At 41.6% G+C, this 12,629-nt stretch overlaps 1 protein-coding gene across 8 annotated transcripts in view; it reads right to left on the reverse strand.

Annotated features, from left to right (window-relative positions):
* The window catches only part of samd11 (sterile alpha motif domain containing 11), an 88,600-nt gene that overhangs the window by 65,291 nt on the left and 10,680 nt on the right, over positions 1 to 12,629 (reverse strand). For all 8 annotated transcript variants that reach the window (XM_036591838.1, XM_036591842.1, XM_036591834.1 and 5 more), the window contains one exon: positions 2,106 to 2,281. In XM_036591838.1, coding sequence (XP_036447731.1) covers positions 2,106 to 2,281 — 176 coding nt within the window. The remainder of the gene's footprint in view (positions 1 to 2,105; positions 2,282 to 12,629) is intronic.

Here is a 12,629-nt window from a genome sequence, read left to right on the forward strand (position 1 = left end):
CCTGGGTATGTGTGAGAGGGGTGGAAAGGAATGTATGCACACAGTGTGGGCTGCAGGGGTAGAGGCCAAAGGGGCCTATAACTCCTCTTTAACAATGCTCTGATGTGTGGTGGGGCAGGACCCAGCTGGACCAGCTGACCCTTTACTGCCGGCCAGGTGTGGTTAAGAGGCCTCATCTACACTGAGCAATCTCACAGTCTCACACCAGGTACAGCAGCAGTGGAGGTCGCAGGAGGGAAGACACAGCATGATGAGGAGGGTGCACTTCCACAGGATATGAACACAATATCATAATTATACTATACTGTGACCACTTCATGTGATGTGGTTAAAGACTGGCCTTCCTTGTTTTGACCACATGCACACACTTGTGCTTTTACAACGTCAGGACACTTATATGCATTGCATAGTCATATGGAAAAGTTTGAACAACTAAATGACGTTTTGTTGATTTTCTAAGTGAAAAGAAGTTCACTTCTTCTACAGGGAACTTTCATATGACAATTTTCTGCAAATTTAGAGCACAATTTCTATTTATTTGCACAGGTTATGCTTTATTTTTTCCCAATATATTCAACTCAGCAAATAAACAGTAATTGTGTATTAATATGGTCAGATTTTCACTTAAAATAAACAAAAAATGTCATTTGACCAGGGGTGCCAACTTTTGCATACAACTGTATATGTAACATGGATTTTGTAATGTCTGTTCCTAAATCTAACCTAAGACTGAAAGAGTGGCTGTCAGCACATTCACAACACATTGTGTTTAAACTTAAATAACGTCACAACAGGGCTGACCGATTTGAAGAAAATATCTGATTGTGATTTTTCTGCCCGATATTGCGACTGTGATTTAAATTCTGATTTCTTTACATTTTTGGTCTGTCATTTACAAAAGTATAATAAAAAATGCAGCTCTTGCTATTTGCCAATTGCACATTTTCAGCTTGCAAATTAGATATAAAAAAAATTATTTTGTCTATGAAACTAGAGAAGCTCAGCTTTCTGACAAAAATCCCAGGCCTGATCTACACAACATCAGCCATACTGCCTCCCCATTAGATTGCAGGGTACACAGATCAAAGTTCAGCAGCCATTTTTTCTCTCTTCTAGTTAGGTTGTTGTCATCGCTTGGCAGCCAGTCAGAAGATTAAATACAACATCCAGCAGACCCAATCGAAGCAGGGGTTTAGCTTTAGGGACCCTCCCACACTGCTATGGTTTCGTTTTGAAGACGTGACTGCTCACACTGTGGGAGCAGCTTTAAATACGGCTCACAAATTCCAGCGTGACTTTTGAAAACTTCAAAACATTTGACATCTGACCTTAAAAACAACGAATTTTTCCTTAAGATGTGTATACTATGTGTGAAATACTACAAATGCTTTTCGATGGCAGTGATGATGAGGCTGGCGACACCTTGGGAAATGTCAGGAGTGTGATGGAGCTCCATACAGCTAGATAGCAATACATGACACCAGTAAGAGCATAAACTAAACATGCTTCCTCATAGAGCTGAGAAAAATGGCAACAGACCTGTACAGATAGACAACAGAGGCTTCCATTGTCTTTTATAAGCTGTTAAAATGGCTGATTGTTTGGATTATTCATTCAAATTGTTTGATTCTGTATATTGCAACAAAACTTCATATCTAAAAATGGTAACTTTACAGAAGAAGCAAAAAACATACTTTACTTTTAATGTAAGTCAATTTAAACAGATTTTTTTTCCAAGTCATTTTGGGCCATTTGTTTCAGTCCATTCATCATGTAATTTACATACAGGGTAAAGGGCAAATGACCAAAATGGAAGTAGGAGGTTTTGTTCCGATGGCAGTGACATTTTCATTGTCTTTTCAAAGAGATTCTGCTAAATCAGAACATGTAAGTCATATGGTAATAGTGTAAAATGTCACCAAGTTACAGTCAAAAATCTAAAGATGTATCTGCCTTTGCCTTTTCAGTTTTAAAACATTTGTAAAAAAAAAGCACTTCACCAAATCAGGACCATTTTGTTGGTCATAACATTACGTCACTCCGGTTTTTCCTCTAGGTTTCCCACACTAAAAAATGTAGAAAATCAAACAAATGCACATAATTACCTCTTTCTCATCATAGTGTAGTGGAGCTCCTCCTCTTGCTTGATGTCAGCATGGTCTCCGTTGACCCTCTCGCTCCCCTCGCTGTCGTCGCTGCTGAAAACGGAGGCCAGCTCCTTCTTGGGCACGCGGGTTGGAGGCAGCGGGATGGTGCGCTTCTCTGCCAAACGCCCACGGTTCTGCAGGAGCACAGAGGAGACGCACACACGCTAAGAGGCTGAGGACAGGCCCAGGCACCCGCCACATTCTCACATTCACTGCGTTTAGCCAAAAGCCGAAAAAAGCTCCCCGACTGGTATGGGGTAGCGCCGTGCTTTCACCGCGCTTTTGGTCAGTGTCCTGCAAACAGCCAATTTCAAATTCTGCCCTCAGGTCACACTCTTCAAAAACAGTCACAAGGGCTCAAAACCATCAAAGTAGGAAATATATAAAAGACTGGTTGCCAATTGTGGTTCTGAAGTATCCCTGCCCTGCACATTTTGGTGCTTTCCCTGCTCTGACACCCACTTCAACACAACAAAACATACACAGCTTCTCCAGGACAAAAAAAAACTGACACAGAGACAGGAAATGTAAAGTGCTCTGAACTGCTGTAAGAGTGAAAAATGAAATTTAGAAAGATAAAATAACTGAAAGATAAAGTAACTGAAAGATAAAGTGCTAAAGTAACTATATATGTGACCACACATTCTTTCAAAGCAACCGTAATAATACTGGACAGATTTTCGCTTTTTGGTATTTTTACCCAATTTTCTCCACAATTTACTCAGAGCCAATTCCCACCTCTTAGCTAGGCCCCCCCACATAAGCTAAAAGGGTGAAGGCCAGCGCATGCTTCCTTCAAAACATGAAAAGCCATCTTTCTGAACTGCTGCTAGTGCAACATCATTGCACAGCTCAACTCACTTGGAGGAGAATGTGAATTGCCAACTCTGTTAGGACAGATAACAGCTAGCATTGACTAGCATCATGCTGAGTGATCAGAGAAGGAGAGCTGGTCATCCAAATAAAAGCGAGACCAATTATGCTCTCTTGGTCTTCCAGTCATGGATGGCTGTGGTATCTCTAAGAATCGAACTAGCGATCTCTTGACAATAGAGCCAATTTTTAGAGGGTTGTACCACTTGAGAGGCCCCTGATTGGAGAAACTTTACAAAGTGTAGGCACATATCTCATTACATTTTTTTCACAAAATACAGATGTATAAATAGCTTTATGAATAGATCAGGTGTAATCAAGTTAGCATTAGCATCATGGTAAATTCCATTAGCTTCAATACCATAACGAACATATTTACTTCACTGAACTTCTATTATTAAGTTAACTATACAATACACTGTGTTACATCTAGTTAACTTATTATTTAAAGTTCAATGAACTCAAAATTTTAAGGCAAGCAGGTTACTAACATTTTTTTAGGTCAACTATGTTTACTTTCTTTTTTTACAGTTTTTACAGCATAAAAACAGACAAAATTACAGATAAAATTCAGATTTCCAGGTGGTTACTACTATTTCTAGCTATGCTATAAAATGAAGGTATGAAACTGTCACTGGGCAGTACCCCTCTTGTCACTGGGGTACATCTCAGAACATAATTGTTCCATAATCCATTAAAATTATATTCTCTAAATTGTACTGACTCCACACACCCCGTCTCGTCTCCAGGATTTTATTTTATTGTTCTGTTTTAAAACATTAGGTTATGAAAAGGTACAAATATGTACTTTGCACCTGGAAAAACTTATTTAAGGTGCACAATTGAACCTTAAAACCACTTCTGTACCTTTGAGGGTGCATTTACATTGTTTGTACCTTCATGAATGAAAAATGTACCTGAAGAGAACCTTTATTTCTAACAAAGTGTCACATACTTTTGTTTAAGGCATACAGTTTGCACAATGCTACTTGGTAACATCACATTTTGGTAACAAAAGCCCATATCTCCAAAATAGTAACTCTTCAGAAGAAGGACAAAACATGCTTAAGCTACAATAAAGGGTACTACGATTTTTTTAACTAATTTTGGACTATTTCTAAACAACAGCTGTGGTTTTCAAATGGAGATGTGAGGTTTTGTCCCGACAGCCATGATAAGCTCCCATTACTTGTTAGCTACATTAGCTTTAGCGCAAAACTAAAAAAACAAACTTCGGACACCGAAGATACAGAGAAATGTACAGTAAACGTGCAATACTTTAAACTCTCAATGAAACAACAAAGGTCAACAAAACTCTCAAGACAATGAAACTTAGAAAGGACCTGTCACTATTAGGCCGGCAGAGGGGAAGACTATTGATCCTGTTTGGGGAGGGAGGAGGGGCGAGAGAGAGAGAAAGAGAGAGATGATACTGATTCCATCTCTTCCGCTCTCTCTCTCTTCGCCTCACACATCTGAAGTGATGGGAGGGATAAAGCAGAAGAGTGGCCCTGGGGGTTTACTGTGTGAAGCTGAGTGACCTTTAATGTGACCTGAAGGGGTCAGTGCAGATTACTGCACCTCCACATCTATCCCTGTGTGAAGTTGGGGGGGCGGTCCAGAGGAAGGAAGAGAGAGGGGACTGTCCGGAGTTATAATGTATGGACGGACGTGCCTTTGAAATTTCAACTGCGACTGAAAAGGCTGTGTATGTGAGGGAGGAAGAGAGGAAGGCACGCCTGTGTCTCAGCTCTGTCAAACTCTGCCGAGCCCTGCAGCTATCCCTACTTCCACACGCGAGGCCAATACACACACACACACAGCATCCCACAAGGACGGCAGTGTGAGTGGCAGGCCGGGGCAGGGGGGTGGGGAGACTAGCCAAGAGGCAAACAGGTGCAGGCCCTCTGGATTCTCTCAAGTGGCATACATTAAAAGAAGGGGGAGAAAAAAGAGAGAAAGATGAAAACATCCCTGAGGATGAGCAGACTGCATAGTTCTACACATTTTTTGTTTGGTGCGAGTGTGTGTGAGCGTGTGTGTGTGTGTGTGTGTGAGTGCGAGCGTCTTTCTTCCTTTTGCAGAGAAAGCAGATTTGCCTCTGTTCTCTGAGACTAAAATGTGTAGCGAAAGCGCTGGAGGAACACGGAGCCGGAGCCGAAGTTTAGGGACACGAATTCCGACTTTTCTGAATGAGGAACACAAAAATCTTCAGAGAACGTATACGACTCATAGGTATATGAATACGCCCACAGACATGCAACGCTCCACATTTCTGCTCTTGTTAAAGTCTAATCAGAATTAACAAGGCTAGCCTAATACAACACACTGATGAAGAAATACACAGCTGAGGCTTATTATTCAACAGATTATGAAAAAGAGCACAAAGTCTTAGGCAGTCAAAATATTTCTTTGTGTTTTTGACTGACATACCATTAGGATAAATCCTTCATATTATATTATGCAAACAAGCAGTAATTGTGCATTAAACTGCGCAGGAGTGTGTCACCCCTACCCCTTGTTTTCGAGTGTCAACTTGCCTCTTGGAACTGAGTTAGTGGTTGTAATCTTCCCTATGAAATTGCACCCTCAAATACATGTGTTCTTTTGTTTTTTGTTTTTTTTTTGCTTTTTTGACAATATCAACATGTTCAATTTTCAAAGTCAGAATCACTTTGAAGTGTGGGGGACTGTGTGCCATACATTTAGACAGATTTGAATGTTAACCCCTAAACCCCAGGGCCTGTATGTAGGCCTACTCATTAGTTCCTCACATAACTTAGACATCAGTTCCATATCATTACATATCATTGTAGTGACTGAATACTTCACAGTGATAACTGAATAATAAGTCTTTAGATTAATGCCTGAATAATAAGCCTACAGTTCAAGGGGTTAACTCCTTAATCTGCTTTGTCCATATGCTAAGGCCTCTTACAGTAACTACAGTAAGTAAACAGAAAACAGTGCAAAGTCACTGAGTCGTTATTAAGGGATGCACTGATCCAACATTTTCTCTCCAGATACCAGCAATATCTGAACCAAGCATACTGGATGATGCCTAATCCAGTGGTTGGCACTCGTGTTTTGTGGTAGCAATGCACAGAAATATTAATATACAATACAGACTAATGTACCACAATGCACCACGGTTTTAGGATTGCTCGTTTACTAATAATTTATATTGTTCTACAACTTTTAAAAACTGTATTGAACTGTAAGGAATGAAAATCTTCACAGCTCCACAAAAGTAAAAGGGTTAACCAAAAAGTTCTACTGCCCACACAGCCAATGCACAGAAGATCCCCAGAGGCATCTCCCTGCTCCCTCGCCCACTCCCTCCCTCCCTCCCTCCACACCCCCACCCCCTCAGCTTGTGCTTCATCCCGGTGGAAAGCCCCAGCCCAGCCCCCAGCTTCTATTCAGCACGACTGACGCAGAACCGGGGGCGGCGCGCTCTGTTTCCGGCAACACTTCCTCATAGCGTAGGGTGTTCCAAAACAAAAACATCAAATGCTGGGCTATAGCTAAAACACACACGCACACACACACATTCACACACACACACAGGTACCTGTGGTCAGGTGGTTCTAAGGGATGGAAAATGTACCGAGCTAAATTTCCAATAAGCAGCACTTCTATGAACGCGTCCGCCCACATTAAACGTCTACCTTGAAGTGAGCAGAGCTATATTTACACTGCCCATCAAGGAAGAAACGCACCAACACGCACACTCAGATACCCAGATGTGAGTTTTAGTTATACTGTGGCTCTGCTTGGAATATATTATATAGACAGACAGACAGACAGAGAGGTTTCCTTGTATCTCCGTGTCATAAAGCTTATTATTCAGTAACTATACATGGAAAACAATACAGAATTATTGAATTATCATTAAATTATAGGAGTTCATAAGCAGTACATTTAAGATATAGGAGTTTCCAAAACTGGAGTCCAAAAAATGAATTAAACATACAGAGTAAATGGGACTCCTAACAACCACCTGAAAGACTTGGTAGACACCAACACTGTCCCCATCAGATAAACAGTGCCTGAAGCTTTCATCTTTGAGAGAGAGGAGAAAATCAAGCTCCACTCTTGATTCAAATCTGAAAATATCCACAGGTGTTTCTGTCCATCCTTCCACTGTGAGGACACAACTCAGCTCTATGGGTCTAAAAGGACGTGTGGATGTCAAAAAGCTGTTACTGAGAAAAGGAAACAGACAAAAAAGGGAGAAAATTTGCAGTAAAACACTGAAACTACACAGCTGACATGTGGAGTAAGGTTTAATGGTCTGAGGAGTAAAGATTTTTATTTGGAATTATTGGATCATAAGAAGCAGAAAATGCAACCAACTTCTAAAACTGAAGTTTTGGTGTGAAACACTGTCCTTGCAGATTTCAAACTGAAAGCAAGTCTCCTGAAAAGAAGGAAGCTGTAATAAAGGCAAAAGCTGGACACACTAAATACTGAAATCAGCACAGAGGACAGTTCAGATGACTAAGCACTTGCTGTTTTGTTTAATTGGCTGTCAGATGAAATTCTTTACATATCAAATAAATCCAACAGCTGCATGTGTTCAATAGGAAAGATTGGATTAAAAGTCGTGTTTTTGTGCTGCCCTTAATGGGTTAACAGACTGAAAAAGAAAAAAACTGGGAAAAAAATAAGTGCATTCCAACCGGGAAAAGTTTCTCTTCAGACATTTGGAATTTTATTTTGCTCCAACTCACAAATGAGGAAATTCTGGAAAAGCCAGGAGATTCTTTTATTTCCTAAGCGCAGTATTTCCTGAAGGGAGCACTGGCCCAGGGCTGGGAGACTGGACGCTCTCTCTCTGTCCCTCTTTCTCTCTCTCATTTGGTCTCTCTTCATTTTTTCTCTCTCTGTCTTTCACTCTCTCTATGTCTCTGTTTCTCTCTCTCTCTCTCTGTCTGTCTCTCTCTCTGCCTGTCTCTCTCTCTCTCTCTGTCTGTCTCTCTCTCTGCCTGTCTCTCTCTCTCTCTCTCTCTGTCCCCCACCTCTCTCTATGTCTCTCTCTCTCCCTTTCTCTCTGTCCCTCTCTCTCTCTCTCTCTCTCTCTCTCCCTCTCTCTCTCTCTCTCTCTCTCTCTCTCCCTGTCTCTCTCTCTCCTTCCTCTCTCTCTTTCTCTCCCTCTCTCTCTCTGTCTTTCAAAAACACACACACACACACACACACACACACACACACATGGCAGTAGCAGCCGTGACATTCCTGCAGCTGCGGCACTCTTGCACACCCTCACCCCCGTCACCCCCCACCCCTCCAACCCCCCCACCCCCCAGTGTTCTCCCTGGGGGAAGAATGCCTAATGAGTCACGCGTCTGTCTGCCGTAACCTCCGCCTGTGTGTGTGTGTGTGCTGTAATGCCGCTGTGTGTGTGAGTGCGGAGGCGGGATGGCGGGCAGACTTGGCGCGAGCTTTGGTGTTGGGCTGGGAGGGGGGATTGAGGAGGAAAGAGAAGAGAACTGTGGCAGGCTGACGGCTCTTACTGCACCTACATTCAACTACTGGAACATGAGAGAGAGAGAGAGAGAGAGAGAGAAAGAGAGAGAGAGAGAGAAGACTCTATATGTTCTGTCTGTGGGACTCTCCCTCCCCTGTCCTGCAACAAACACGCTTTTACTGGTTTCCATTAATGTCACGTTACAATCAAATGAACTTTTAATGTTTAAAATCCAACTGCAGTAACCCTCACAGTTTGAGAGTTGACTGCTGTCGTTTTGCTGTAAACTGTTCTGTTAAAACTATATTTGAATTCAGTTTATAATCTGTATCGACAAGTTTAAATCTGTACCGACTTTTTCACTTGTTTCAAAATCAATAAAAAACAAAAACATGGAAAAACATAATAAATGTTTGCACAATGATAACTTCAAACTCTTCTAACCCGAATCATAATAAATATATATTTTATTTGTAACACATGCTTAAAGTTTTGTGTTCACACTTTATACAGTGTACATAACTTGTTTAAAGGGGAATTCCACCGATTTTTCAAAATTTCTGTATAATTCAATCATTAAGTTGTGAACAAAGTTTCCAAGTGGTTTGATGTGAAATGCTTCATTCAAGAGAATCTTAGCGAGTCAGGATTGTTCACAGTGATGGGGACAGGAACCAGATGTCTGAAGAGTTTAATGTCCCTAAGCTATACAGAAAGTCCTTAAATAAAATGTTTATGAATATGTTTCCTCAATATGCAAACTTAGAACCGTTCTAGATCTTAGAACTGTGGAGTAAAGTGTTGATGATGCCTGAGACACTGTTTTACGATAATTTTAACTGATTTTGATTAAAGTTGATAGCAGAGCAGCACAATGCAGGGCACAGCACAGCAAAACAGTACTCAAAAAATACCACTATTTTACATTATCTTTTCTAATCATTAATATCATTTAGTTTATGTTTATGACACTACATGTAAAACTCAGAAGACGTGTGTACTTTCACATAGTAAAAACAGTTCTGGATAGTAAATAAAATGACAATACATTGTGACTCTGAAAGACATTGTGACTCCTGATTCCTATCACCACCACTGTGAATAAATCGGACTGAGTAATTTAATGAACTAAAATAGCAATATGCTTTTTTATCTCTGGCAATGACAGTGACTTTTAAGTGTAAAAAACAGGCCGTATTAAGAAAACGCTGATTGCAAACGACTTTACTCCACAGTTCTAACAGCCGGCTCTAAGTTGGCATATCGATTCTACGATGTTAGAATTCATAGTTGTATTGGTTCTGGGTGAAGTGATCATGTTTGCAAACATTGACTACATTTCCTGTGTAAAAGTGCATGATATCTGTGTTCTACTAGGTTGGCCTGCACATAACATATAATTGGCTATGGCAGTCAATTATGAGCGGTGGCTAGAGCAACATTTTGCTGACTTTATAGTGTGTTATTGAGAAAAGGTCTTAATCAGCTGCTATAACGGTGGCGTTTCTAACCTATAACTGTACCTTGTATGAAAAAGGGTATTAAACCCATAATAAAAAAACAAAATCATGCTTTTGTTACAACTGAAATGAATCTACAGTACAGTATAAAACTGGGCCTCGATGTAGCCTCCAGAAAAACAAGAGAGCACTGTAGAACAGCCCCCCCCCCGCCTTCTGCCCCGCTGTCCCACGCGCTGAGCGGCCTGTTTCGGCCCACTGGAGCGCTTCCCCGCGCTGGGAGGTCAGTGGCAGTGCAGCCATGCGTGCGAGCCGTTCACTCAGCCTGTGTTTGGATAGCCCCGCCAAGACAGCCACGGGAGAGCTTTATGGACAGGTAACGACTCCACAACGGCCTCCAGAGAGAGAGAGAGAGAGAGAGAGAGAGAGAGAGAGAGAGAGAGAGAGAGAGAGAGAGAGAGAAGAGAGAGAGAGGAGAGAGAGAAGAGAAGAGAGAGAAAGGAGAGGCTGTAGATAAACAAAGACAGCAATAGAAGGAACGGGTCAGAGAATGGAGGAGAGGGGGGGGAGAGAGAGAGAGAAAAAGAGAGAGAGGCTGTGTAGAGAAAGAAAGAAAGACAGAAAGAAAGGGTCAGAGAATGGAGAGAGAGAGAGAGAGAGGCTGTAGAGAAAGAAAGACAGAGAAAAAGAGAGACAGGGTCAGAGAATGGGGAGAGAGGGGGTGAGAGAGAAAGAGAGAGAGAGAGAAAGAGAGAGAAAAACAGAAAAAGGATCAGAGAATGGGGTTGAGGGGGAGAGATAGGGCATAGAGAGAGAAAGAGTCAGAGAGAGAAAGTTAGAGAGAGAGAAGGATAGAGGAGAAGAGAGAAAGTGTGTGTGTGTGTGTGTGTGTGTGTGTGTGTGTGTGTGCGAGAGAGAGAGAAAATGAGAGAGAGAAAGAGAGAGAGAAAGAGAGGGGGGGGCAGAGAAATAGAGAGTGAGGAAGAGAAAACAGAGAGAGAAAGAGCCAGAGAGAGTAAAAAAGAGGATGAGAGAAAAAGAGAAAGAGAGAGAGTAGGACGGGGTGAGAGGAAGAAAGAGCAAGAAAGAAACGGAAGGGAGAGAGTGAGAGAGAGACAGAGGACACAGACAGAGAGACAGTGAAAAAGAAAGAGGGGGACTTACAGGCAGCATTTGTATTAACCGTTTACACTGCAGGCTCATTATTCATTGAGTTATTAATGTTATAGAGACTATTCAGTATTCATTAAGCAGTTATGGGAGTGAGGAACTGTGATAGTGATGAACTGAATTTACTTAAATGTGGACGACCCCTGCAGTATAAGGGGTTAAAATCAAAGAAGCAGAGCTTGACTTTCTGAAGCACAGGCCCGGCATTAGCAATATCGCATACTGTCAGGCCCTCAGTGTACTGTGTGCTGTTGAGCTGCAGTACAGCTGATGGGAGCATCTGCGCATCTACTGGAGTTTACACTGTTCATACTGCTATAATAACACATGGGTGCTTCTTAGTATGCGCACAATAGCTGTCATTATACTGTACCTTATTGTAATAAAAAGCAGAACGGTGAATGAAGGGCTAGATCCAGCGCTGAGTGCCGTGGTGTTTTTTTTTCCTAGCGCGTTCGGAGACGCTTTAATTCACAAACGTAACAGACTGCAGGGCAGACTCGCTCACTGGCGGCCTGAGGAGGGATCCTGCCGTTGCCATAGCAGCATAGCCTCAGCTCCATGTGGGGGATACAAACAGAGCCACACAAACGTACATGGAGCGCACACACTCAAACACACACACACACATTTTCTCTAACCCCCCGCAGTGAGGGAGCTGTTGTGAGACTGAGTGGCGTCAGCCGCCATTCCTGCCCGTACCCAGCCCTGCAGCGCTGCTCTGCCAAACGAGAGTCAGTCTGCCTCCATGAAGCTCACCTAATACCACATTCTCCACTGCTGAAATGAAGCCGTCTCGTTGCACTCTTCGTTCTGTACTGCTGCTGAGTTTTTGCCGCACCACTCATAATATCACTGCCATTATACTTTAATGTAAGAGAATATAAACAGCCTTTATGGGGCAGTTAAAGGGAAAAGTTGAAGTATATATGTGGAAGAAGAACAGGAATAGTTAGGCCAAAAATCTAATTTACACCAAAAAATGGACAAAATTAGGGACAAAATTCAGCAGATAGCTGCTACTCCTTACTTTAGCTCTGAACTGTACTTTTGTCCATTTTTATAAATAACAGTATGTCTTGTAGTTTTGGGATCCACATAAGCAAGTTTATTTACGATTACTTAACAACTCTGCACAGTTTAAAACAAGTATGTCATGATTTAGTCATGCAATCGCCAAGATGTAATTTGGTGTACTTAAGCTTCTATTACTTGTTAGTGACTTAGTTGTTACTTCCTAGTTATTACTCCACAGGACATACAGTGAAGTGCAAAAGTTTAAACACCCCTGTTCAAATGACATTTTGTTGATTTTGTAAGCGAAAATAAGTTAACACACACTCTACAGAGAACACACTGAAATATGGCAATTTTATTATCTATGTTAAAATTTGGCAACTATTTGGCAAATTTGTTAACTATGTTAAAATCAGCAAATAAACAGTAATTGTGCACTAAAATGTGCAGAAGTGTGTTTTCTCAACAAAAACATGAAATTTGACCAGGGGT

Source organism: Colossoma macropomum, unplaced genomic scaffold (genome assembly GCF_904425465.1).
Source record: "Colossoma macropomum unplaced genomic scaffold, Colossoma_macropomum, whole genome shotgun sequence".
NCBI lineage: Eukaryota > Metazoa > Chordata > Actinopteri > Characiformes > Serrasalmidae > Colossoma > Colossoma macropomum.